The 24,433-nt window shown below is 38.8% G+C and overlaps 1 protein-coding gene across 2 annotated transcripts in view; it reads right to left on the bottom strand.

Moving 5' to 3' along the window:
• Window positions 1–24,433, bottom strand: part of TTC17 (tetratricopeptide repeat domain 17) — a 55,435-nt gene that overhangs the window by 4,377 nt on the left and 26,625 nt on the right. For both annotated transcript variants that reach the window (XM_038137164.1, XM_038137165.1), the window contains exons 16-23: window positions 23,890–24,076; window positions 7,435–7,605; window positions 6,834–7,084; window positions 6,116–6,281; window positions 3,660–3,780; window positions 3,182–3,341; window positions 2,621–2,704; window positions 1,026–1,145 (exon numbers count right to left, since the gene is read on the bottom strand). In XM_038137164.1, the coding sequence (XP_037993092.1) occupies window positions 1,026–1,145; window positions 2,621–2,704; window positions 3,182–3,341; window positions 3,660–3,780; window positions 6,116–6,281; window positions 6,834–7,084; window positions 7,435–7,605; window positions 23,890–24,076 (1,260 nt within the window). The remainder of the gene's footprint in view (window positions 1–1,025; window positions 1,146–2,620; window positions 2,705–3,181; window positions 3,342–3,659; window positions 3,781–6,115; window positions 6,282–6,833; window positions 7,085–7,434; window positions 7,606–23,889; window positions 24,077–24,433) is intronic.

Below are 24,433 nucleotides of genomic sequence, written 5' to 3'. Positions count from 1 at the left end.
AGGACTCCTTTCCTGAGGAACCAATTACATGGAAAGACAGGAGAATAAGCAAAAGCTGGATGTGTTAGGTCTTGGTTCCAACCTTGTTTTAAATGGATCATGCAAGTAAATAGAATTATAGGAAACATACAAAGGATGTGCAGTGGGGATGTGCATTTCTTAGTTGAGGCATTTCTGCCATTAATGGCTAAATCTTCCTAATAATATCCTGAAAGTGTGAATTACTTTGTCTCGCAATTTTCAGAGAAAGGTTGAAGACCAAGATTTCAGTGGAATTTCCATTTTTCCAGGCTGTACAATTTGTTGCCCAGGTCAAAAAGAAAAATCTTCTATGTTGAGTAAGGAGCCTATATTGCACTTATCAGTTTGCGAGGGGGAGCTTGGTGTTTAAGAGCAGACATTACAATGCTCAGCACAACACCTGGCAAGGTGAAGGGTACAGAGCACTTCAGCCACCTGCAACACTGAAGAGAAGACTGTGTCCAAAGCACTGCCTTTTTTTTGGAGCAAGGAACTGCTGCACAAAATCAAGGACTAGTGTACAACTGAGATTCACAGCCCAAATGCTTAAGATTCAAACACTTAAGTAATTCCTTTAGATAATCACCTCCCACCCTGTCTAAAAGCACATACATGTCTAGAAGACATACTCCCTTCTCTAAAAGCATAACCAGAAAACATACACCCACATCTTAGGTTAGAAGACTTGTCCAGACAATGGCTGATGAAGACTCAAAGTCCTAACTAACAGGAGGAAGTTCAAGTCTGGGATGCCCAGAGGCGATGTCACACCCACTGAGCTGCAGGAAATTCCACAGAACCTTTTCTGCAGCTACCTTTTTTTTAAGAGACAGTCCATACTAAACAAATGGTGAAAATCTTGGTTTCACCTCAACTAGCTAATATCTAATACATTACAGACACCTGATATACAGTGTTTGCCTTAACAATAGTCTGTGAAAGCTCTGCTGTGACAAGCAAAACATTCTTTCACCTGAGTAGTGGGCACACACCCGTGTACACACCTTCATGTGATGGGGCGCATAGTGCAATGCTTGCCGTAAACAGTCAATTGCCTTCTTTCCTTGGCCTTTCACCCTCCAGTAAAGAGCTGCCATGCTAGAGAGGACCCATGAAGTCTGATTCTGGCAAAAGAAGAACACAAAAAACTGTCATGTAAACACTGGTAGTGAATACTCTTCCTACCTTCCACTCTTCCATCTATTTGATATATTGAGGTAGAGGATGTTACACTTTAAAAGAGTATTAAACTATTTCAAAGCAGCAGAAACTTTCTGACAACATATATGCAATAGCAAGGTAAATGAGACTGCCAAATGAAACAAATTCCAAGTGCAACATCATTTCCTTAGGAACAGAAGAGCAGTTAAATAGCTTTCAACAGCAACAAGTTTCAGCAGCCACAACAGCTTCTAACCAGCTCTCTGATGCTGAGCATCTATATGTGCACACACATTACCCAACATGAAGGAAAAAACTTAGCTAAGTTAGCTGATTGGGCCTGTAGGCTCCAGTCACTAGAAAGAGAAAGGATGCCCTGGGATGCAGCCCAGTCCAGAAGCCTGTCAAAGCCCAGCCTCTATCTGGCTGATTCCCAAGCCCTGTGTTACAAAGGAAAACACTGAGAATTATGTTTCCAATCTCTGCACTAAATATTCCGATTATTTGGATAAATCTTGGTGTCAGCAGGGGAAACTAGCACGTAAGCAAAAAATCTAGTATACCTGTAAAGCGAAAAGAAACTAACTCTTGTAACAAGAGGATAAGAGTAATGTCTTTACTTTCAGGGGATGGACAAAGCTATATTGGTAATAATTTCAAAGCACAGCAAGTGCCTCAGACACCTTTCGGTCCAACAGGCTAGGGGCACCAAACTGTTTTCATTGAGCCCTCTTTTCCATAGTAGTTTGGGATATTGTCCCTACTAGTTGTAAATACAGAATAGCAATCCCTGACATTCCTGTCTGCTTTGTGGATCCTGTGAAAATTATGTCCCTAATCCTGTCATCCTAGGGCTCCCAGCTGAGGTCCTTTAGCTAGGAAGCTTGGATTTCTCTGGGGAGAACAGGAAGCACAGGCTTGCACATGGTACCACACCTCTGCCTGAACACATCTGACACTTCAGGCCAACACTGCACCAGGTAGAAGCAGCAGGCTGAAACAGGAAGTCCCTTTGAGCTGTCTGACAGCAGCATGCCAGGAGTGTTACTGGAGAGGGGAGCCATGGCTTAACTCCACTTTCCATAAGCTCTGAGTCAATGCAGCATAAAGAGAAAGAAGAGGGCTGAGAACTGTTGAAATAGTTTAATAAATCAAAAATCAGCAATACTGCTCACTACAGGGCAGGAAACACTGGGACATCTGACAAGCTTAGGTTTCAGCAGAGAGATACAGAAGACACTTGATGGAATAAGCATAGGATATGCCTCCACAAAATACCTGTGAGGGCATTACAGATGCTAAATAGACACAAATCCCTAGTCCAAGTACTAATACGTTTCTTGAGCAGGATTTCAGACAAACGATTGGAGACCGGATTGACCACTACACCAGTCATGAGCAGTAAGCCCAGACTTCTCATCTTCTCCTTTACACATACCTTTTCCAAAGCTTTGGCTATTCGAGTGCCAACTTGTTCTAGTGACTGTGGTGAGTAGTGGTCTTTGCCAAGATTCTGCAGGACCTGTGGAAGAGGAAGTAAAAGTGCTTAGATGCTGGAACCTGGTAAAAGATGTCCTCTTGTTTGTTGGTTGTTTTTTTGCCTGGCATTTTACAAATGCTGTAACCTGCTTCAACCTAAACATAACTGTCTATCTTGAGTTGATACTATCTGTGTAACACAGTGCTTTAACTCCATGGCATTGAATACTAAGAACACTAGAAATTCTGAGTATGCTGAATTGGACTTTACCTTCACTAATTCATCCACCAAGAGCTATAAATACAGAGACACTAATGGTGTTTTAGGATTTCCCTCAGGGCAGACTGTAGATGGCCGGGAAAGCATTCTGGTAAAATTTCATGCTGCACTGTTATTACAGTTTTATCCAGGCATTCACTCACTGAAAGTCACCTCTGGAGACAAGGCATTGAGCTAAATGCACCTTGAATCTGCCATGGTATGGCCACTTTTGTGTGATGGCCTTCAGCTCTGGCATACCTCTTTCAGCTGACTTTCTCCAGTGTAATGCAAGCTGGCCCGACTAGAGACACCTTGCAGGTGGTCCAAAGTATGCATACTGGCTGGGAGGTTTGGGTTACAAAGGGGCTCCATGGCTGGTTCCTGCAGCTGTGTGGCAAAATCAATGTGTTCTGTAATGCTACAAATGTCATAAAACAAGTCAAATTAGTTAAGAGAACAGAATAGTCATTAGAAAGCTCTCTAGTGAACGTAAACTGCCCAGAACCTGGCAGAACCTCATCTGAGTAGCTCAAGACACAAGAGAAACTGGATCTTGCATCTGCACTTGCACTTATCAAGTCTAATTGATGAAATTCCACATGATGCTTTCAAGCTTCTTAGAAATCCTGGAAGTTCTTTCTTACTAACATAAAATCATCAGTTTACATACACTGAAGACCACGTTAACTGTCCTGCTTTGTGTAAGTAACGTAGGGCTCATATCCAAGATACTCACTCAATGTTTTTAGCAGAAACAGCAAGCCACGTGCTGGCTACAGTTGTAAGCTCTACCCTGCGGAGTTTCAGGCATTCATCAGGACTTGGCCAGCCAAGGCTACGGTAGTCACGCCTTTTTCCTTGAGAAAATAAAACAAAAATGGAAGAAACTTTCTGGAAGGAGGAAGACATTCTACTTCAGTACAATGACTCTTAAAATACTCTATGCCAGTGGATACATCCTCTACATTATAAAAGTCACTGTCTTGCAGAGACATTTCTTTAAGAACGTTCCTGAATCTAAATGGACTGAATGGGACTGGTAGCATGCACAGACAGAACCAGATTGTGCACAAGACAGATTAGGAGATGAAGTTTCAAACCTGTTTCATTACACTTTTTCCAAAACTACCGATTAAGAACAATTGCCAATCATGTTTACAGGTGATGCCGCTACTTAAATGTCCTTAAACCAAATTTGTGAGTCATCATTAATGTTCTACAGATACAGTTAAAGAACTAGTAAAAGTTCTCTGGTCTATCTGCTGACAATTCCAGGCAACAAATACTGCCAATATTGTTCCATGAGTATTGTCTAAGACAGTCAGTGGCTTTTACTGTGTTCTTACACTCAAGATAGAAACCTGCCTGAAACTATTTAACAATTACACTTTAACTCTCCCACTTTGCAGAAGAGCAAAGCAAGGCAGGGAAAGGTTAAATAACTTGCTTTATGTCAACTAACAGATTACTGAGAGAAACATGAACCTCATCTTCACATCTGAACTAAAGCCTACTGAAATCTTTCCCTCAAATTTGGTCGATACAGTACCAAGTCCTAGGAAACTGGCCTGTGTTAAATGTTAGGAAACATTTTCCTCTGGAATCAGAAACATCCAAACTAATTGGAACATAAGAAAAATTCACTATAGCAGTAGATTTGCGCAGTAGGAAGCCAAGTTTAACAATATGCCAGTCTATCAAACCAGCTACATAGATAATATTTCAGTATTTATTTCTAGCTACATGAAATTTTGCCCATTTGGATGCAATGCCCATTTCTCATCCAAGTTACAGTAAACCACTCCATCGTATTTTGCCAATAATGAAGAAGTGTGCAATACCATGAATTTCGTAAAATCTTGTAATAAAAAGGAAATTAATTTTGAGATACAAAGGGAAATTTCAAAGGGAAATGATCAGTTCTCATCACCACCGCTGTGAACTATCTGACTGCAAGTTCCTACTGGCAAGAACAGCAATGGACATAAAGAGGTACGGAAATGCTACAGCCACAGTTCAGTAATCTGGGAAGGAGTGAAACACAAGACAGATACCATCATTCCTCTGTTCTACAAAGAACTCCCCAGATGATCTTCATTTGTTACTTAAATTTTGATGATTTAGCTCTTGCAAAGAGGATGCCAGCAGACCCTGCCTCACAGGAATGTTGGGAAGATTACTTTACAATTGAGGGATGCTATATAATAATGCCACAAAAGTAACTCAGAGGGAAATAAGATATACATTGAGGAAAAGACAGGTGTGTGCTCACAAATGACAGTCTGTTTTCATGTATTCCTTCCCCCTCCATTTAAATATTTAATTCAATAACCTACATTTGTCAGTTGCTAAAAAAGGAGGTTGTTAAAGATTTAATGTAAAAGCCTTCAAAATGTGAAGTCACTTTCCAGGGCATCAAATCGTCAAGAACTAAGATGCACTGTAGAACTTTGCTTACACATCAGCCCCACAACATTAAGATTTTAGCTCCATTGAAAGGTAAGACAAGAAGTATAGGGGTCAATTACTTGGGTTTTATTCTTTGGCACTCTATTAACAGATTACCCTCCAATTCCTCTTATTCAACTAGCAAAAACTCCATCTGCCCCTCAAAATCTCATCTGTGCTGGTGCAGAACTCTACTCTTCTGTAGCTACACTGTTTTGGAAGACAGTCTCTAAGTTTTCTCTTATAATATCACTGAACAATTATAGCAGAACACTTGATTTTTATTTATTTACTTCATTTTTATTAGACCAAGCTTTCAGCTTTCTCTTTGAGTTGTATGTCTTCTGCTTAGCCAGAAGTCTTATTCTGCATCCTGATTAATTCCTCCACCCGTTAAGTTTATCAAAAGAGATCACCAAAGTCCTCTCTCTCTTTTACAGTTTCTACTCACAATATCTACCTCTTTCATTCTCCACTCTTACCACCTCATCCCCTAGAAGTTTGGGAAATTAATCAGAAAGTTTTCATTCAACACAAAGTTAGGCTGCACTTCATCAAGAAGGTGCTGATGGAAGAGATTTCTTGGTTTTCCATGTACTCATCTAGAAAGGACATTTCACTATGTAGTTTTTGTGATGCTTATTTTCAGTAATAAACCAGTGTAACATAAAGGCTGCAAAGGAAATAAACCACAGTAATACAAAAGCTGCAAATGATTTGTTTTCTCTACAAGTTGTAGGTTACCTATTGGTCCAGGAGAAGGTATCTTTGGTCCACTGATCTCTAGAGCAGTTTGGTAAAAGTTTTCATTTTCTGCATTAGTCCCTTCTTCCACATTTCTCCCAACTGGCTCCTGAAGATCCAAACTTTCAACTTTTGGTTTCTTTAAACGTTTGACCTGAAAAGTGATCTACCAGAAGAACAGTATTAGCAAAGTTAACAGTAAGAAACACTATGACTGTTTTGCACTACTTGTTATAGCCCCATGCACTACTTTTTAGCCCAAAGATGATACAGATGAGCTCTTTGTCTCTCTCTTTTCCTCCCCATCTCAACTCATTCTCAAAGCCTGCTCCCTTTCACTGCATCACACCATGCAAACCAAGTATACAACTTCTGACCTCTAACACAAGAGAAAATCAATTTAACTGCTGAAGAACTGAAAGGCATTTTTTGTAATATCTTTTACTGGTAACATGATGACAAGAGGGATTCCCATGTTTTCATGCTAACTAGAACTTTTGGTTAAAATCTTTTTTTATTTTTAACTGTGAGCAAAAAGTTGGTGATGGATTGAAACTACTTGCTCATTTCACATCAGCCATCAACAACTACATCTTTTAGGCTCATAGGAGAAGTTAATAGACCTGTATCTCCCAATGCTAAACCCCTTGAACTGTTCTCATCTTTCCCTTATCCACAACACTTAGTATAAGACTTAAGTAAACTAACTCAAACTTACCCATTCAGCTTCGTCATCATCACCACAGTCCCCAAAACAGGAGCTAGCTAGTCCATCCTGAGATCCCTTCTTCAGGACCCGGATTCCCTGCAAGTCCATTCGACGACCTTTTACTTCCAGTGCCCCTTCAAAAGCTTCCTGAGGCCAAGAATTTTCAAACTCATCCACCAAAGCCAGCATCTCTTCAGACATCTGATCATCTTCTAAACCCTCCACTCCTTCTGAACCATTGCTTTCTGCAGTGACTGTGTCTAAGAGGGAATACCATAAAAAACTTCAAAAATTATCTTCTGTGTGCTTTCACAAGCTGTACAAAAAGAATCATTTTTCTGTTACCTGACTTTTCCACTTGCACAACCCAAGTATTACTGACTACTCACTGCACAAAGAGAACTAGTCAATGCACACCTCCTCATCACAAATAAGCATCCCTATTGTGCTTGAAGAAGAATGGTGAAGAGAATGAAACTAGTTTATGGTTACTTGTTACTTTATGGACAGAGAGGGGAAAACACAGCTTCTCAGTGGAAAACAGACAGCTCTTCTGAAAAATCTAGAAACAATTTTATTTGCCAGAACTGGTTTTGTAAGGCTGACTTACTTTCCAGTCTCAAGAAGGAGGGATCCCTTGCTGAACTCTGAGTAAGGACTTCTGGATCTTCTGTACCTCCCTCAGAGCGTCCTTCTGTCACTGCTGTAGCTGGCTTGTAGTGGTCATCAAAGTACTTCTCCTTGCCGTAACTGCCATCTGGATTTTTCTCATGACAGTGACCTGAAAGAGAGATATTTAATTATATATTATGAGAGAAAGCTCCTCCTGGATACAAGTGCAGAAGCTGTATTGTGGAAGCTACCATCTTCTAGCTTTCTGTGGATTTTCTATGTTTTTAACCTATGGATTAAAAGAATAATTCTACGAAGTATGAAAGACTTCATTCAGTGATTAAAAACTGATCTGCCCAGTGACAAGGGAGATAATGTAAAACAGTTACAGGAAACTTTGCTATTAAGTATATACTGTGAACTACTAATGCAAGAAAAATCAGCTACCTTTCAAGGGAAGGCTGCACAGCAGATGAGAAATTACTGTGTGCTGGTACCCACTCCAATGAACACTCCCAAGACATGTTTTAGTGACAATACACCATATGAGGTGTTTGCCTGCCACGTGAATTTTCACTTAAGACACCACAGTGGTCACCATGCTTGAGAAAAGGGCCAAGGCAGACTGATCTGGGAATACCAGACTGATCACCTATGCCAGCATCAGACAGCATGTTGGTACGACTAGCTCATGAAACAGAAAGATAAAAGCTAAAAGCATTCATCTGTGCAAAAAATCAGAAGTTTATACAGCTGAAAATTTAACACCTATAATTTTGTGCTCAGGTTACAAGTTCACATTCCACCAAATGCACAGACCCAGGAATTACATCAAAAAGAATCCAAATGCAGAGTCAGTAATAAGCAGAAATAAAAAAAGCGCACACTTGCAACAGTAGCCTTTGAGCATCCTTTAGTGCCACATAAGCATTTAGACACTTTAAAGGGTGGCCACCTGCATCTTTGTAACAATACTTTTGATAATAAGAACATTTTACCTACAGATCTCTGATTTTCTAATACTAATTACTTTCCATGGCCAGAGGCACTTAGGGAATACAGCTAATGACACCATTCTCCACATGCGTGAGAGGCTGGGAACTGCCCTGAACCCCAAGGTGCAGCTATGGGGCTGAGACATGGACACGTAAACAGCTACTGCCCTAAAACCCTTCCTTCCTTTATTTCAATCACTTGTGAGTGAAAATAGTATACACGAACAAATGAATTAAGAAGCCCACAGCTGAATAAAAGAAAGATTAAATGCATTAGATTCTCAAGTACATTCCCCATTCTACCTTTTCTGAGTGAAAATTGTTTTTCTCCATGCATATGGAAAGCATAATTTTTTCAACCAGAAGCATAAAATAACAAGAACGTGAATAAAGTAGATCAGTGACCCCTTTCTACTTCACACAATGATCCTGTGGTACAAAGGATAATTGTAGGTTTTATGCCTTTATCAGGCCAGTGGGATGAGAGGATGGTTTGAACTCTCATGTAAGGGTAACCTATTCCACTGCTTCTCTGCAAAGTGAAACTACAGCTTTTAGCTCTCTACTTCTCCACCTGGGAACACTCAGGTGTCATCTTCGGAGGAGGAACAGACCAGTATTTTCTCTGTGTGCGTGAGTGACCAAAATCAAATAAATGAAACTAGATTTATAAATCTTTTGGGAAAACTATTTCTTGTACCTTTTCTGCTGTATATAAGAAGACAAACAATGCTGTGAGTAAATACATAAACCAGAAGTAGTTAACTTCATAAACTCTTCTAATATCCATTCAGTTATACTCAGCCTTTCCTACTCTATCAGTCATTAATTCTTTCTTCAATCCCCTGCCCACCTCTCCCATTCTACCAATAAAAAACTAATTGGTTTCATTAAAAAAAAGAGAAAAAAAGAGAAAAAAAGAGAAAAAGATAATCACTTCAATATATGGAGAGCTTCATGTTTAGTTATGAGAAATGGTGCACATGGAACACTCAAGCTGCCCCCACTTGACATCAACCCAGCCTGATTTCAGTGCAAGTTAGGTGCTTCTCAGAAATGTGATGGCCACAATACCCTTTGCTGAAGATCCACTCATCATTAGTATAAATAAAGAAGCAGAGGGACTCAAACCCAGATAACTATTTTTAATTGAAATAAAAATGCCAGAAAGAATTAAAAAAGCTGTAAAGTACCAGCAGAAGGAAAAAAATGATGGCACTTAAAATTCTACTTAACACCAACTCTGTTAATATTAATTTACAAACACTGACAGCTAAAAACAGGCTAGATGACTGTGCTGGCTTTCTTGGGATCTGAGAGCTGCTATATATAGAAACCCGAGTGACCTATTTTTTTTCAAATTGCTGCTTTCAGTTGTCTGATATTGCTGGAGACAAAAATGCTAGTTGAAAAACCAATGGAAGTTGAAGATCGCTAGTGAGTGAACCATGACGTTGGTGGTACTGAAACACTGCAAGTCAGAACTTCACAGCTTCTGTCAGCCAGATGCCTGAAACCCACCAGGAAGTCCAGTGGGGAAGTGTGTGAGACCAGCAAGGGAACAACACAGCCCCAAACTCCAGGCACGTTCTCTGTCTGTAGAACAACTTTGACTGTATCACTGCAATACTTACAGCACCTTATGTGAAGGACAAATGTGACCACTGACCTAAAAATGCCCAGCTATTTATTATTAATATTTCACATACATTCTGGCTGTCTAAATCTGCACATGTGAGTTTTAGGTGTAAACTCCTGACACAGTGATATTACAAAACTTGGAAGTCTAAAATTTCTACATTGTACTTGGTAAGTTCAGCTTACTCCACCTTGAAAATTTACTAGAGAAGGATCACTTTCTTGCTCATTTATTTTCTGAGAGCAGCTGCTGTCACTCTTCCCATTGATTCTGTAGAGCTAAGAAAGCTCAGAGGAAAGAGGATCAGAGTCTGCCTTACCTTATGTATTATGAGACCTGGTTACTAAATTCCAGACAGTGAAACAAAAATCATACTGATGATACAAACAAGTGTCTGGGCCTCTGTTTAAGTGATGCAAAAACACAAACAGTCTGTACCAGGTTAATGTAGAAATTGGCAGAAAAAACCCACACAGTAGTTCCTAATTTACAAAGGAAATCCTCTGGAGAAAAAGCAAAAACAAACTCTGTATTTGACACTGAAGCCTTGAGACCTTGGGGATTAAAAACAGAACACAGTATTGTTTATTAAAGGACTCTATTCCCATATTGTTATAACTTGTAATTTTTGTGGCCAATGTAAACACACTTGTGCAGCATTAGCACAAACCAAACTTTAAATATAAGAAAGATTTGCTAGATTATCCATCCCATTTAATATCAACCACCTTCATGATTTTCAGGACCCCTCTCAAATGTCCACTGAAGCCATGGTAACTACTGCAGTTGGTAGGGTGGAATAAACCCTAGGCAAAAAGGCAGACTCAAGTTCTTTAGGAATGAACTCTTAAGCTGAAATCCACTTAGCATAAGGAGGGAAGCACCCAGAGTGTTGACATCTGTCTCAGGGAAGGAGAAATATTAGGAGGGAGAAGTGATGCAGTAACTGAAGTTTAAGAGTTGCTCCATCTATGAATGGATAACAAATATGTATTCTGATCCATATTTAATGTTAACATTTCTCAGGAAAGTCACACCTGGAAACCATTATGAACTTTCCTCATTACATATGAACTTTTCAGGTGCAATGTGTTGGGGCTTTTTTTTTGTCTAAGAGCAAATTTCTGTCCATTTAGGTGACCCCAGATGCTCAGACTGAAAGCCACTCACCTAAAGCAAGGAAAGAAACATGGGAAGTACAGAAAAGAGGAAAGATGAACAAACAACACCCCTAGAATATCACACGGAAGTGGTGCACCTTGAGTAAGGTCTTCAAAGTAATCAAACCTCACCACTAAATTAGGCACTGATTCTTCTAAAAATGTAAATTAACTGCCACTGCAGCTCTGTTTGTTTCTTGTGATACATCTGGCAGAGAGAATGAGGCCTCATTAAATATTTTCACTGTTTGATTCCTATATACCAACTAAAGATATATGATTTGGTGTCATCAATAGCATTAGAAATAAAAAGTAAAATTATCTCAAAGTGTCTTTGGTTCAGCACAACATTTTTACTGACATTTAGCTCTTTGTCAGGGCAGAACCTGCAAAAAAAATATGGCATTCCTAACTCCACCACCTATATTCCCATGTCCTAAGTTTATGAAAATTATTGGGTCCTAACTTGTGATTTTATACAGACTAGTTCCCTTAAATTTTTTTTGGTACATACTTAGAAATTACAGTGGCAGAATAATGCCTCAGAACTAAAAGTAAAGTAATTTTAAATTTAGGTACTGATTTTTCCCCCCCCTATTGTTTAGAATAAACAGAGCTGCATTATCTCCTGAATTATTACAAGAGTCAAGGACTGTTGCTGTAGTCAGTGACTTGCATTAGGTTAAGCAAAACACATGTTATCTGGAGATATGTGTCACTTAAATAATTTGCCTCTTTATGGGTAAACACAGCCAAGAGAGAACTGCACCTAATACAGATGTAAGTCAGCCTAATACCTGAGTTGTCAGAGTAGAGAACAAACTGAAACCAAGCTGCTAACGTTAGTAACTCCATACTTCTTTTTTATGAATGCTTAAAACTAGTATTCCACACAGTGAAATTCAGTAAAGATACATCTTTTCTTTCTACAGCAGGAATGACATATCACTGAGCTCAATGGAATTTCAATCCCTACATGCAGATGAACAGACTCATCCACAGACATCTCAGCAGCAGTGCATCAATAAGGAGTCTTCTCTTTGCTTTTGCATTGCTTACGCAGATGCAGAGACACATAAGTAAAAGGGGGTGGTGCATTACCATTCACATAAGAGAATGGGCAATGATGCTGCTTCGAGGTCGTGTGAAAAATCTGGGTGTGCTCACTACCTGAGTGACACATATTTACAATTAGGCTAAAATATATTCATTACAGAAATTAAACTGAAACCCAGCACATCGTCACCTATCACTTTTATAGAACCAGTCTTGTTCAGTGCTTTGTGTCACAGGCAATATAATTTCCCAGAGTTTACAAAAATAATCTAGAATAAGAGAATTCACCTACCAGAACCTTTTGTGGATCTAGAACTATGGGGATCCATTCATCAACATTTGGGCTAAAATGAGCACCTTAAGAACTGTCTTACTTTCTGCACCACAGTGACTTTGTTGCAATCTGACATCAACAAACCCGGCAGTGCCACAGGGAAGTGCTGTTTGGGCGACCATCCTCTAGTCAACATAAAAACATGAACTTTGACTTTCATGGCAACGTTAACACTGGTGATTAACACACTGCATACTCTAATTACCCTGATCTTTCAAGGTGAATGTGGTAATTTCCTAAAGATCTTCTGAGACATTAACAACAACCATGTTATTCCAATCACATATAAACATGTATTTGATTGCAAAGCGTTTGCTAAGAGAAAAAATCCAAGCCACTTATTTTGAGTTTTAAAAGCACTAGGATGAGCAGTAACTACAGAAGAGATCTATCTTTAGGAGCTCTTGCTGCTCTGCTCACCTCAATAATAAATTAACATGGTTTTATTTAGATTTTGTTCTAAAATTAATGCAGTCGTTTTCTTACTGTTTTAATGAAAAAAATACACGTTCGTACTTCAAAATGAATGTCATGATTGAGCTCTGAAAGCAGAAACCGCAGAAGATTTAGGACTAGACAGGATTGCCATTAAAAATGTTACACAAAGGTCACAGGCCATAACTGCTGAATGCACAACAATGCTGCAATAAAACTCCAGAAGCAACAAAGGAATTTGTTGATTTCCACACACAAAAGCATAAAAAATACAACCAAAAGAATATCCACTCAATTTTTAGTGAGAAATGATCACCAAATGATAAGAGCAGGTAAGTTTCAATTAGAATTAGCTGGCTGTGCAATACTGATCCGTGAATGTTTGCTAGGTCTGTATTTAGTTCAAGAGAAATACACCAGGTCTACCCCACAATCACTGTGATTTCAGCCACGCACGACTCAGCTCCGGAACAGTAACACCAGAGGACCTCCAGTGCCTTTTACAGTTGTAACACACTGGATAAACCACTAAAAAGACGTATCTACTACTCACATATCATCATAGATTCTATTCTGGGTAACAAAAGACAGATGGCAGTAAGTTCCCACTCTGATGAAGTTAAGAATCCATATGGGTACTGGAAAAGAATGAGGAGTGTAATGCCCAAATTCTGAACTAAGCTTTTAATGTGTTTTCTCCCTACACACAAACATTATTTGTTAATTTTTACCTTTTTCCTTTAATATAAATCCTCCTTTGAAAAGCCAGAATTTACAGGACAAAAATGAACATTTTCAAAGGACAGGACAAACTGCTGATGGAAAAAGTGAAGTATCAAAAACAAATAATGAAAAGCAAAATTAAGTATTTTAAAAGTTGACTTTCATAAATTCCACCCTTTGACAGCCAGTGGCCCTTCTTCAAAGATGATGAGAGGTGTGCCCATAAAGGAATAGTCAAAGAAAACACTACAGAAAAAGCTTTCATTTGATGTACAGCAAAAACCAGGAGGATTATTTATGCCATCAAAACTTAGACCAAAGCACACACAATGAAGCATAGAAAAGTTCTTTCTTTTTTATTATTTATTCCAACAACAGTTTTCCAGTTAAGAGGTTTATATGGGAAAACTGTTCTCACTTGCATAAGTTTTAAAATCTGATTTGTAGCAAAACAGCTGCTTCTAAATTGGTTATCTATTTGTCTCATCACGGCAGTTCTGATTAAACCTTTCAAAACATACAAATGCCAACAATACATAACCAGATTTCTTGATCATATTGAGAGAAATATCTCACCACTGCGTAACAGACCAATCCCTGATGAACAGATACAAAAATTTTCCTCATGAAATATAAAGAAGTGATAAATAAAACATGGGAAAATTAAAGAGAAAGACAAACTTATTTAAAATAGAATATAATGCAGTTTAATAAGGGGCATGGATTCAAAACATCCTGAAGAATTCAGTAGGCTACTCTATAACATAGTAGAGAATATCAAGCTTCCTCCCAGCATCACAGAGGGGAAAATCAAAGAGACTGATTACCTAAAGCCTTCACTTTCCACACACTAAAATAGGAACTTTTTTTTTTTTCATGATGCACATCTAGAAGCAGAAACTTCCTCTATGATGCCAGGAATAGGGCATAAAACATAGAAACATCTATATGTAGACCCTCCCCCTCCCGAATCCTGTCAGTGAGTAAAAGAAGACTGGAAAATGTCTCTTCCAGAAGACCCTGTTTCTGTGTATACAGCAGAAAGGCAAGTAGCACTCCAGTCTGAATTTCAGTCTGTGCCTCAAGGGTAATGATTTTTTCTGCTTGTTTGTTTAGGGGAAAGAGAGAAAAAAACCCAAGAGAAATAAGCACATAAAAGTTCTTAAGACAAAGGCTTGTCCTCAGTGACTTCTCCCTGGGCCAGATTTTTTAACTGTAGATAAGAAAATAGTTACTTAACAATTTCTTAACAATAAATACTCAATCGCAGTAGATCCCAATATAAGGCTTGCTGTGAATATTAAATGACTAATATTTACATCCCTGAACACAACACAATTCTGAAATCAGTTTATGATTAAGCAAAAGACAATTCTTAGTTTCAGTATCACTAGCATAAGCAAAACCTACAGTGGCCTGCTTTTTTTTAAGCTTTCTAATCTTTCCTCTTTTCCACATATCTGTTAAGCTAGGCATCATGTATTTTGTAGATCCTAAGTATCTATGAACTCAAGTCTAAAAATGACTTTAGGTACAACAGTAACCTTCTACAGAAAAATGGCATCAGATACTTGAACTCTATGAGAATTAGTAACTCCACCATGGGTTACTGTTAGCTTCCCACTTCTCTGAATGCATATGTCTTGATAGCCACTTTGTCTGTAAGATTTGCACCATATACTGGAATTTAAACAATATACTACAGGGACCTGAGAAACGACTGTTTTTTGTTTTGAGAAACTATTTTGATAGGCTGTATTTATGTTCATCTGTGTATCTCTTCACTAGGTTTTACTGCTCAGCAAGAGTAGATTCACAGTCAGACGTGATCAATGACAATTTACAGATTTGTTTGGAATAGACATCCATGCAACTTCTCCTCCTAACTGGACACCCAAGCAGAGATACTGTACACACCCAAACAGATACCAGTGGTTAACAGGCCTGTTCCTTACTAATCTAAGAGAGCTTTTAAGTGCTTGGCAGTTTGCCTGACAGGGCACATTCTACACAAATCCATCAAAAAGCAGAACTGTTGCTGTAAATAGGATAAAAAAAAAAAAGGTTATGTTTGACAAGAATACTCTAGATTAGAATTCAACAAGAAAACACTCCTTACACTGTCAGAACAGTATAAAGCCATAGAATAGTTACTGCAGAAAGACTAAAAATTTTTGCAAGAAAGTCCCTTCTCCCCAGAATGGTTACATTCAAGAAGTTTCAATCCCTCTAGGGAAATGCTGAACTGTCCTAGTTTCAGTCTCTAGTAGCCAGAACAGATGATAGATTTAAAGCTTTGAGGACAGTCAGAGCACAACACAAACTCACATGAACCAGGCAACCAACCTTAAAAGGAAAAAACAAATCAATAAAGCAGACAGATCAGGGGTAGTTAACTGCCTGGCACTCCGTGGCTCAGCATGCAGTGCTCATTTTAATCTGAGCACATGGCATTGCATGCTGCTTCCAGACAACCTCCACATGACTCATTACAGGCTGAGGCCACACATCACCACTTTAGAAGTTCTCAGATTTAGGCCAAGTGAATACAGACTTCCAAGGTCTCGGCCAGCTGCTAATGACACTAAACTACACGTTGTCACTTTCCCATATGTGGTTCTTGTCTCTGCCAAACATGCTTTAACCAACTCACTAATTCAGTGCATATAGCTCAACTATAAACATGTTTGTGAAACCACATCTCCCTGCAGATGTAGCTGGGGAATTACTATTCCTCCTAAAAAGGATGTTGAACATATGCAGTTGTTGGAACTCTTTAAATAGGTCCAGCTCTAGGTGGCGCATCCAGTCAAGCTTCAGTAAGGAATTCTAGCAGCTACACATAAGTAACTGCCACTGTCAAAGAAAGCATCTCAAATAGAGAGGAAGACAGTCACAAATTTCTCATTTTCTCTACATTCTTGTCACAGAAAAGCACCCCACACAATGCAGAGAGATGGTAATGCATCTGATAACTGAAAGTATCAACTTTTGAAAACTTAGTTGGAGAGGGAATCTTTTCCCTTTGAGCAATGTCTGATGTTTCTCCTCCTCCTACATGAACATGTAGCTATTGCTCAAGTAAAGGAAAGATCCAGGTAACATACGATAGTCTTTTGCACTGTAAAGGCAGATAAAAATGGGAAATGTCATATGATATTTGGTTTAATACTGTACTGCTTTTTCTTCATACTGAATGGTTTTGCATCAGTAAACTCTCACTGAATTCTCCTACAGTTCTAAATTCCCTTCCACAGTGCAATTCTCATTTCCTCAGTTATTACAGCAGCTGAGGCCATGATTTTCTCCTCTCTCCTCTGCTAGCCAATGGCCTTCTGATCTTGGGAAAAGACAGAATGGATACAGAACACTAAATATTGCAGGTATACCATTCTTAACAGAGCATGATGCAAAGTGAGACTGATGACTGTTGGGAGAAGCTGTCAGGTACACTGCCATGCAGGAAATAAAAGGCCATGTGTGTAGGATGGCAAGACACAACCTGCATGATGAAAGAAGCTGCAGAACAAACTCAATCATTAGCATATTTAACACATGCAAAAGAGAATGACATTTGAGCAACACAGATATACTTAAGGAATCATGCATTGTTTACAAAAACCTTTAAGATTCTCAGTGGCTTTCCAGCAAGCAGCCGCTTGGAAGCAATGTGCATAAGCAGTGGGTGCACAGCCTTTGGATACTGGTGTAGCTAAAAATGCCACGTTTAACGTAGAAGCACATTCTTTCATTTTTCAATTTAAGAATCTCTATCTATACATCCTTTATTTAGTTTTGACAAGAAAAATACATGGAAACGAAAGACAGATTTCAATGAGCTTGGCACAGCAGTATTAGGGCAAGGTCATTCACCTTCAACTTCCTTCAGTCACTCAAGAGACACTAAATGAAGACTTTTCAGGGAAAAGTATGATTTATAAATCAGGCTCCAAGGAGTGAAAAGTACCAAGAAGCCTGCATCTGGTCAACTATCTTCAAGATCACATCAATATTCTTAATATTCTAAGATTACTGCAGCAGAAGTGGACTGTGGGAACTTCTTCTTCCCTTACTGGGCTAGTGGTGCAGAAACAGGAGCACAAACCCAAAATAACTGGGTCACATTACAGAGCACATTCTCACGTGGATTTCTCCAAGATCTTCCACTCAGAAGCACAGCTGACATTTCCCAACACCCTCACTCCCCAAGGATGTTGGATTCCACCAGGACAAAAAGCAGACGTCATTCTCCATGTCACCCACCTGCCTGGGTTCGGTAAGATGTTTTCACTCTACACAAGTACAACTTATAGTCCTCTTACTCCTTTAGCACTAGAGAGCCCAAATATGGTGACCTAGAGTCCACTTGTGTGGCACCCACCAGAGCTTTCAGATCAGGCCACTGTACGATCTTCAATGACAGAGATGCTTGGCTGCCAGAGGGAACAAGAATCCAGCTTGATTTTCAGATGCCAGGTGGAACTTGCAGGGTGAACAAAAGGCACATGGGTGTACTCCTGTGCAGGTATGGGGCATCAATAACTGAGTATTTAACTTCAAAGGATAACAATGATCTTAGAACTGCCACTGTTTCACACAGAACCCACTTTCTCCATGCTACTACTAAATGACCAAGGCAAATTATTGCCCTGATGTATTTCTGAGAGCTCTGATAAGCCGTACATGTGCTTCATATAATTCTGCTTGCTGTTTAAAAACAACAAGCTGGTGTTCAACACCAACTCTGCTTGGTGTTGACTCTTCTGTTCACAGATGAACTTTACCATAAGGCAAGAGAGAGTAAAACAACAGAGAAACAAATGGTCACAGATCCCACCCCTTTTGCAAACTCTAAGATAAGTAAGAGTACTCATACATGCAGTATTCTCAATAAGGTTCAGGAGCACTCATGAATTTTACCTTCTAATAAGCAAATCAAGGTGAGAAAAAGCTGAATTTTCAACATACAGAAATGCTCAGTTCAGAATCCCATATAATTGGTATAAATTCTGGCCTTTTGCTTCAACTAAAATACAATTAAATTCTGAGCTAAGCTCAATACTCTTTGTTCCAGGACTAAACATCTTAGGGGATGTTTATTCTGTTAACATTAATGTAACACCATTAACACTGTAAGTGATAAGCATTCATTGGACAAGCAAGATACAGCAGCTGGAGAAGGAGGAAACTACTTTTACAATGAAAATGTCTAAGGGGACCTCATTCTATAGGAAATGGAACAAAAATGTAGCTGTCTGTTGCTGGCACTATCAAGTCAGCCATAACTAGTAGGAATAACTGAGTTAAGTGTAAGGTGCATTTAAAAATGCAAAGTATTTCACATCCCTGTGTCTTAACATATTATTGAAAAGAAAATTATGTTATGCTTTTGCTTAATGCTTGTGTATCTCAAATCACTAAAGGGACTTTAGGTGATTGCAGCTGTCAAACTAGTGTCAGAGGCTTGCTTAAACGGGGATGTTGATTTAAGGAACTTCTTTAATCTGTCAAAAGCTTACTATTAGGGTTTCAAGCAGACATTCTTCTTTCAGGTCAACCACTCCCCTTTGGGTCAATTTGCTTAAAGGTATAAGCTTATTAACTTTATCCCACAGCACTTAGATTCTTACAAGTTAAAGTAAGTTAAAGGGAAATCCACATTCATATATGCTGAAGCACCTTTTCCACGTTTTAAGGGGAAATAGAATAAACCAGGAGTTTGACTTCATGTGGCACGGAGGATTGGTACCACAAGAGGGCACTAAAACCACGCCTGAAGGGGATCCCCATTACAGAACTCACTGCGAGGAAGAAGGATGCTCTCACAAACACTCCCTCTACACACAAGGATTCAGGTTTCTCGGCGGCGTGCACGAACATTCATAATGAACTCACACTCCTTCGACTTTGCACAGAGCAGCACAAAGCCTTTTGTAAAAACACTATCCTGCCAAGGATGAAAGAAGTGAGGCTTGAACTTGAAGCCTGAAACAAGGCATGCTTCATGTTTTGAATAGCATCAGTCTATCAATAAGATTTTGAATTTTGGTCTTGTCTGAAAGAATGTGAAGTGCATGAGCTCACAACCAAATGGAAGTGTGAGTCAGAGATAGATGCTTAGTCTGATAAAAATATTTCGAGTACAAATGACTTCTGTTTGCCCAGGCAACAGTTCTGTTTACACATAGAAAGTAAAGCCTTATCCAACAGCAACTAACAAATCAGTATGTTTCAATGGCCAGCTGATCATCACACTAAAAATAAGGTTCTCATATTCTGTAACCTTTGTAATAAGGCTTGGCAACATCTGAATGTTTACATCAGCCAGTGAACTGCCACAGAAACAATCCCACAGTTGGATAGTCCTCTACAGACCTTAATATCTGGTAAAAGCTACTTGAAATATTTTAAGCCATAAAGTGTGCAAGACAAATCTCAGCAATGCACCATTTAGTATCAGACAAAAATGATGCTGGCTTGCTCTGTTAGCTTAATAAGCAGCCTAAATATTTCATTTCTGTACCTTTGAGAGTGTCTGTTTTTCACATTAAGCTTTTTACACTTGTTAACGCGCATCTCTTGGTCCTGTTACATGTGTGTGAGACATGAGTGCTGAAGTTACCTGTCAAGCAACACAAAGTTTCTTAACCTGTTTCAGGAACTGACTTACCAGTAACCTAACAGCTGATGTAGCAGCACCCTAATCACTGCCAAATCATCTCTAGAAGGATCACCACAGGATAATGCTGGAAAAATGAAATCTTCCAACTGTTTTCTCAGGTATTTGGGAATAAGGCACTGTGTGGGTTCTTGCTGTATATATAATCTATATTAGATGCAACTGCCTGAACTCCTGCAGCTGTCTAAAATACATGTCACAGGTGATGGGGTTGGAATAACTTTGGACACTTCACACACATCCTCCACAAGAAAAAAAACCCACCAAAAATCTCTGCAGATTTAGAAATTCTTTTACAATGAAAACAAACATTTATATAAAACTTGAATTGAGGAGGCAAAAGTTAAATAGAAAAGCGTTGGTCTGAGATTTTTAATTCTCATTCTCATGTGCATGAAGAGACTTGGGTTTGAAACATAAATTATCTATACCAGAAGTAAGTTACTAAAAAAACGCTACCAGGCAGCAGTACAGACAGGAAAACATAGGCAAGCATCCAGAGAGTCAGCGTTAGTCCGTCACACTTCCAAAGTCCTGTGCTAATAGCAAACATCCCAACATGCTTGAGAAAATGCCTATTTAACTTATTTGAAATAAACACCAAGCACATACTGTAATCAAAAATCAGGCCATGAATTCAGATTTTTGATCCCATATTCCATCTCATGCCAGCATATAATTCCCACTGACCATTTGCTGGATTCTGCCGATGGCTCACGGCAGCAGAGCAAGGAATTCCATGTCTCGCTACTCAGTTCAGTTTTCATGAACAGAGGCTTTTGACAGGCGAAGCAAAAACACAGCTATCACATGGGCCTACAACCCAAAGCACAGGAAGCCTACTGGTGTTACTTTCAGAAATACTGAAGGAATGCTCATCAAAACAAGATATTAAACCAGAGAAACATCTGACATTCCAAATTCTCGGTAAATTTTTCAGCATATCGCTTTTTAATACTTTATTTATTATTTAATACTTAATAATACACAAATACTTTATGACAGGCCATCAAGTGAATAATAACAATCTCTTTTCAACTGTTTTCCTTGGACTGAAAAAGCAACAGAAGACTCCCAAAGTTTCAGGATACTTTTAAGGGAAAAATATGATTTCTGAGTACACATTCTTGAAATCATTCTGGTTTTGGAGACTTTACCTCACTTTCATATAGCCTGTCAAGGTTCCTCTTGAGTCAGTTGAAGTTTACAGTGGGGGAAAAATATTTACCCAAACTGTATGCAAGTAAGATAGGTAAATCTACTTTGCAATTTTTAAATTTTGAGTTTGGACTTAAAAGACAAATCATCATCGAGGCTGAATTAACCAATATGTTTATCTTACACTCTGCTCAAGAGTGCACAAAGAATATTTACGCTATTTGTCAGCTTTATATTTTCAGGTTTCTGGCACTAAACCAAAAGATGACCTAAAGGATATAATAAATAAAAATAAAAAATAAATATTAAGAAAAGTCCTAGAAAAAGGCAAATAATATAAATACAGAGTAAAATACTTAAATAATGGAATACTGAAATTTAAGGAGCACATTAACACGCTGAGGCATATTCTGCTCCTTCTTGATTTAGCAGCTTCACAAATTCCTTACTGACCAAATCCCAACTCCAATGTACCAGATAAATACATTCATGCTCACTTTGCTAACCAGTGGCCAAGCTGGCAAAAAAAAGGCAAGATAACACTCTTCTGTTAAGCACTTTTGAGATGGGTTTTCCCTCACATTCAAGAAGCACAAACTTCCTAAACAGTATATGCTGTAACAGCTGACCTCAGAATGAACACCCTGGATCAGGAACCTATGCAAGCAGAAGCCAAGAATCAACCAAACTGCATTATGACAAGATGAAGGAAGAAAAGTATATAAAACAAAAGATGTCAAAGATAACTTTGGAGTTCAGATACAGCCAGTGCTTGTTACTGTTCAAGTTCTGTGAATGTACTTTTAAATTGCTTTCTGCTCAACTTCAAAACAGAGTAGCTATGACTAAAGTTTGATTGGATTAACTTTAACCTTATGAATTACAGACTTATAAAAGACCTTAATTAACAGTAAACAAACACTGTTTTGTTTTTCTTTTTAGAAGAATGTGCCTTGTGTGATGAAATGTGTAAGTTCCATTACTGCTTGCAGTATCTCCTAGGATTTTTTTAAGGGCAATCTGAAGTTAAGAGATTCATTGTCAGGTACCCTCATAGGAGTTGACATTATGGACATCAGCAGGAGATCCATCAGCTGGGCTGCTACAACATTCACCAGAGCCCACTCAGCCAAACAGCATTCATTTCACTGCACAGCTGATGGGCTCTCAATCACAGCAAAATGCACAGGGCCATAAAAAGTACTATTATTTTAATAGCACAGTCCTGGAATTTCACCTACAATGGCATCATCCATACTGTTCCAGGAGATAGGATGGCCTCTAGTCTGTGTTTAGACAGCACAATTCTAGATGCTAAATTAGAGGAGGTTTCTCCATGTCTCTACATTGGAGAGGGAATTTTAAAAAACCCTCAGAGGAAGTCCTAGCAATGCTAAAAATCACAAGCATTTCTCTGGTGAGGTTTACACTGAAAATAAAGAAAATATTAGATGGAGAGTTATCTTAGTAACAATTTGAGACAAAAGGGATTAGAAAATATATTAATAAATCATTTTCAAGGTTGCTCATGAGTATCATATTGGCCATATTCAAGTACAGACAAAGTACTGGAAATATTCAGTAGGATTGAATAAAATGAAAGAATCCATCTCCAAAAACTATTATTTTTTTAAAATATAAGTAGCCATTAATGACAATAAATAATTCAAATTTTTTTGGGGGAGAGGTTGGATTCTAATTCATTCTTACAGATTTTTGGAGTGTTAAGAGCAATGATCTTGGCCTCATACAAATAATATAATGCTGACACAAGACAGTCTATTCCTTGATGAGTGAACTCTAGGAAATTACAACCAAAGTTCTGAACACGCTGAAAGGATATGAATTAAAACTAAACTCCCCTCCATCAAATTCTTCAGCTTTAAGGAAACAAATCCAGCTGACTGTAAAGCCTGAAGGGATGTACAAAGGGGCTGTTGAGCAGCTCAGCAGTAGATGTGCTCTCTCATAAATACTGAATCCAGCATTCCTTGTTAACCAGTAGAAGATATTGGTGGTGCTGTTAAGGTATTACTGACAGTCAGGAAGTAATTTATACTCAGTGGAAGCCCTCCAGATATTCAAGAACTGATCCTCAAGCAATTAATTAATGGACTGTAACTTTTCCATTAAAAGCAACATCTCCACCTTGATCCTTAAAGGTAGAAAGCGCTGCAAAGCAGAAGGGTGGAAACTTGGGGAAAAAAAAATCTCCAACACCCAAGGCAAACAGACATTATTTCACTTGTGGTCCACCTTTCAGCAGTTGCTTACCACTGCACACAGAAGAGGTGATGTTGTAGAGGAAAGGATAAAACTGCAAACAGCGGATCATCTTCAGGCTGCTTTCACACTCCAAGCACTTGGCTGTCAAATCCAGCGCATGTCTGAAGGCCTGCAGTGCTCCACTAATGTTGTTCTGAGCCAGGTATGCATTTCCTAGGCTCAGAAAAGTCAGGGGCTGTGAACACAAAAGCAACACACTGTAGCATAAGTACGTTCACTGTTTTAAGATTGAAGCCAACTAGGAGATACCCTTGTCAAGCCACACCCTCATAAATTTGGTGGGAAAGAATTTAGAAAACTTCCTAAACAGGCACTGCCTATTCTTACAATGGAAAACTAACAGCTTGATGCATTGTGGGAACCAAAAGCTGTTTTGCCGTAGGGTTGTGTTAGGAGTTCCATCTTTCTACAAGAAAAAAACAGCTGTTAAATACACTCAGATGAAATGAAACATGAAGTACTTCCTTATAACCATCAGAAACATAATGCTTACAGCAGAGAATGCCGCAGGCCTAAACTGAAATGTGCAAAG

The sequence above is a fragment of the Motacilla alba genome, chromosome 5 (assembly GCF_015832195.1).
Source record: "Motacilla alba alba isolate MOTALB_02 chromosome 5, Motacilla_alba_V1.0_pri, whole genome shotgun sequence".
NCBI classification, from domain to species: Eukaryota; Metazoa; Chordata; class Aves; order Passeriformes; family Motacillidae; genus Motacilla; species Motacilla alba.
Note: the sequence above shows the minus strand (reverse complement) of the source record. Positions and strands in the feature narration are given on the sequence as shown.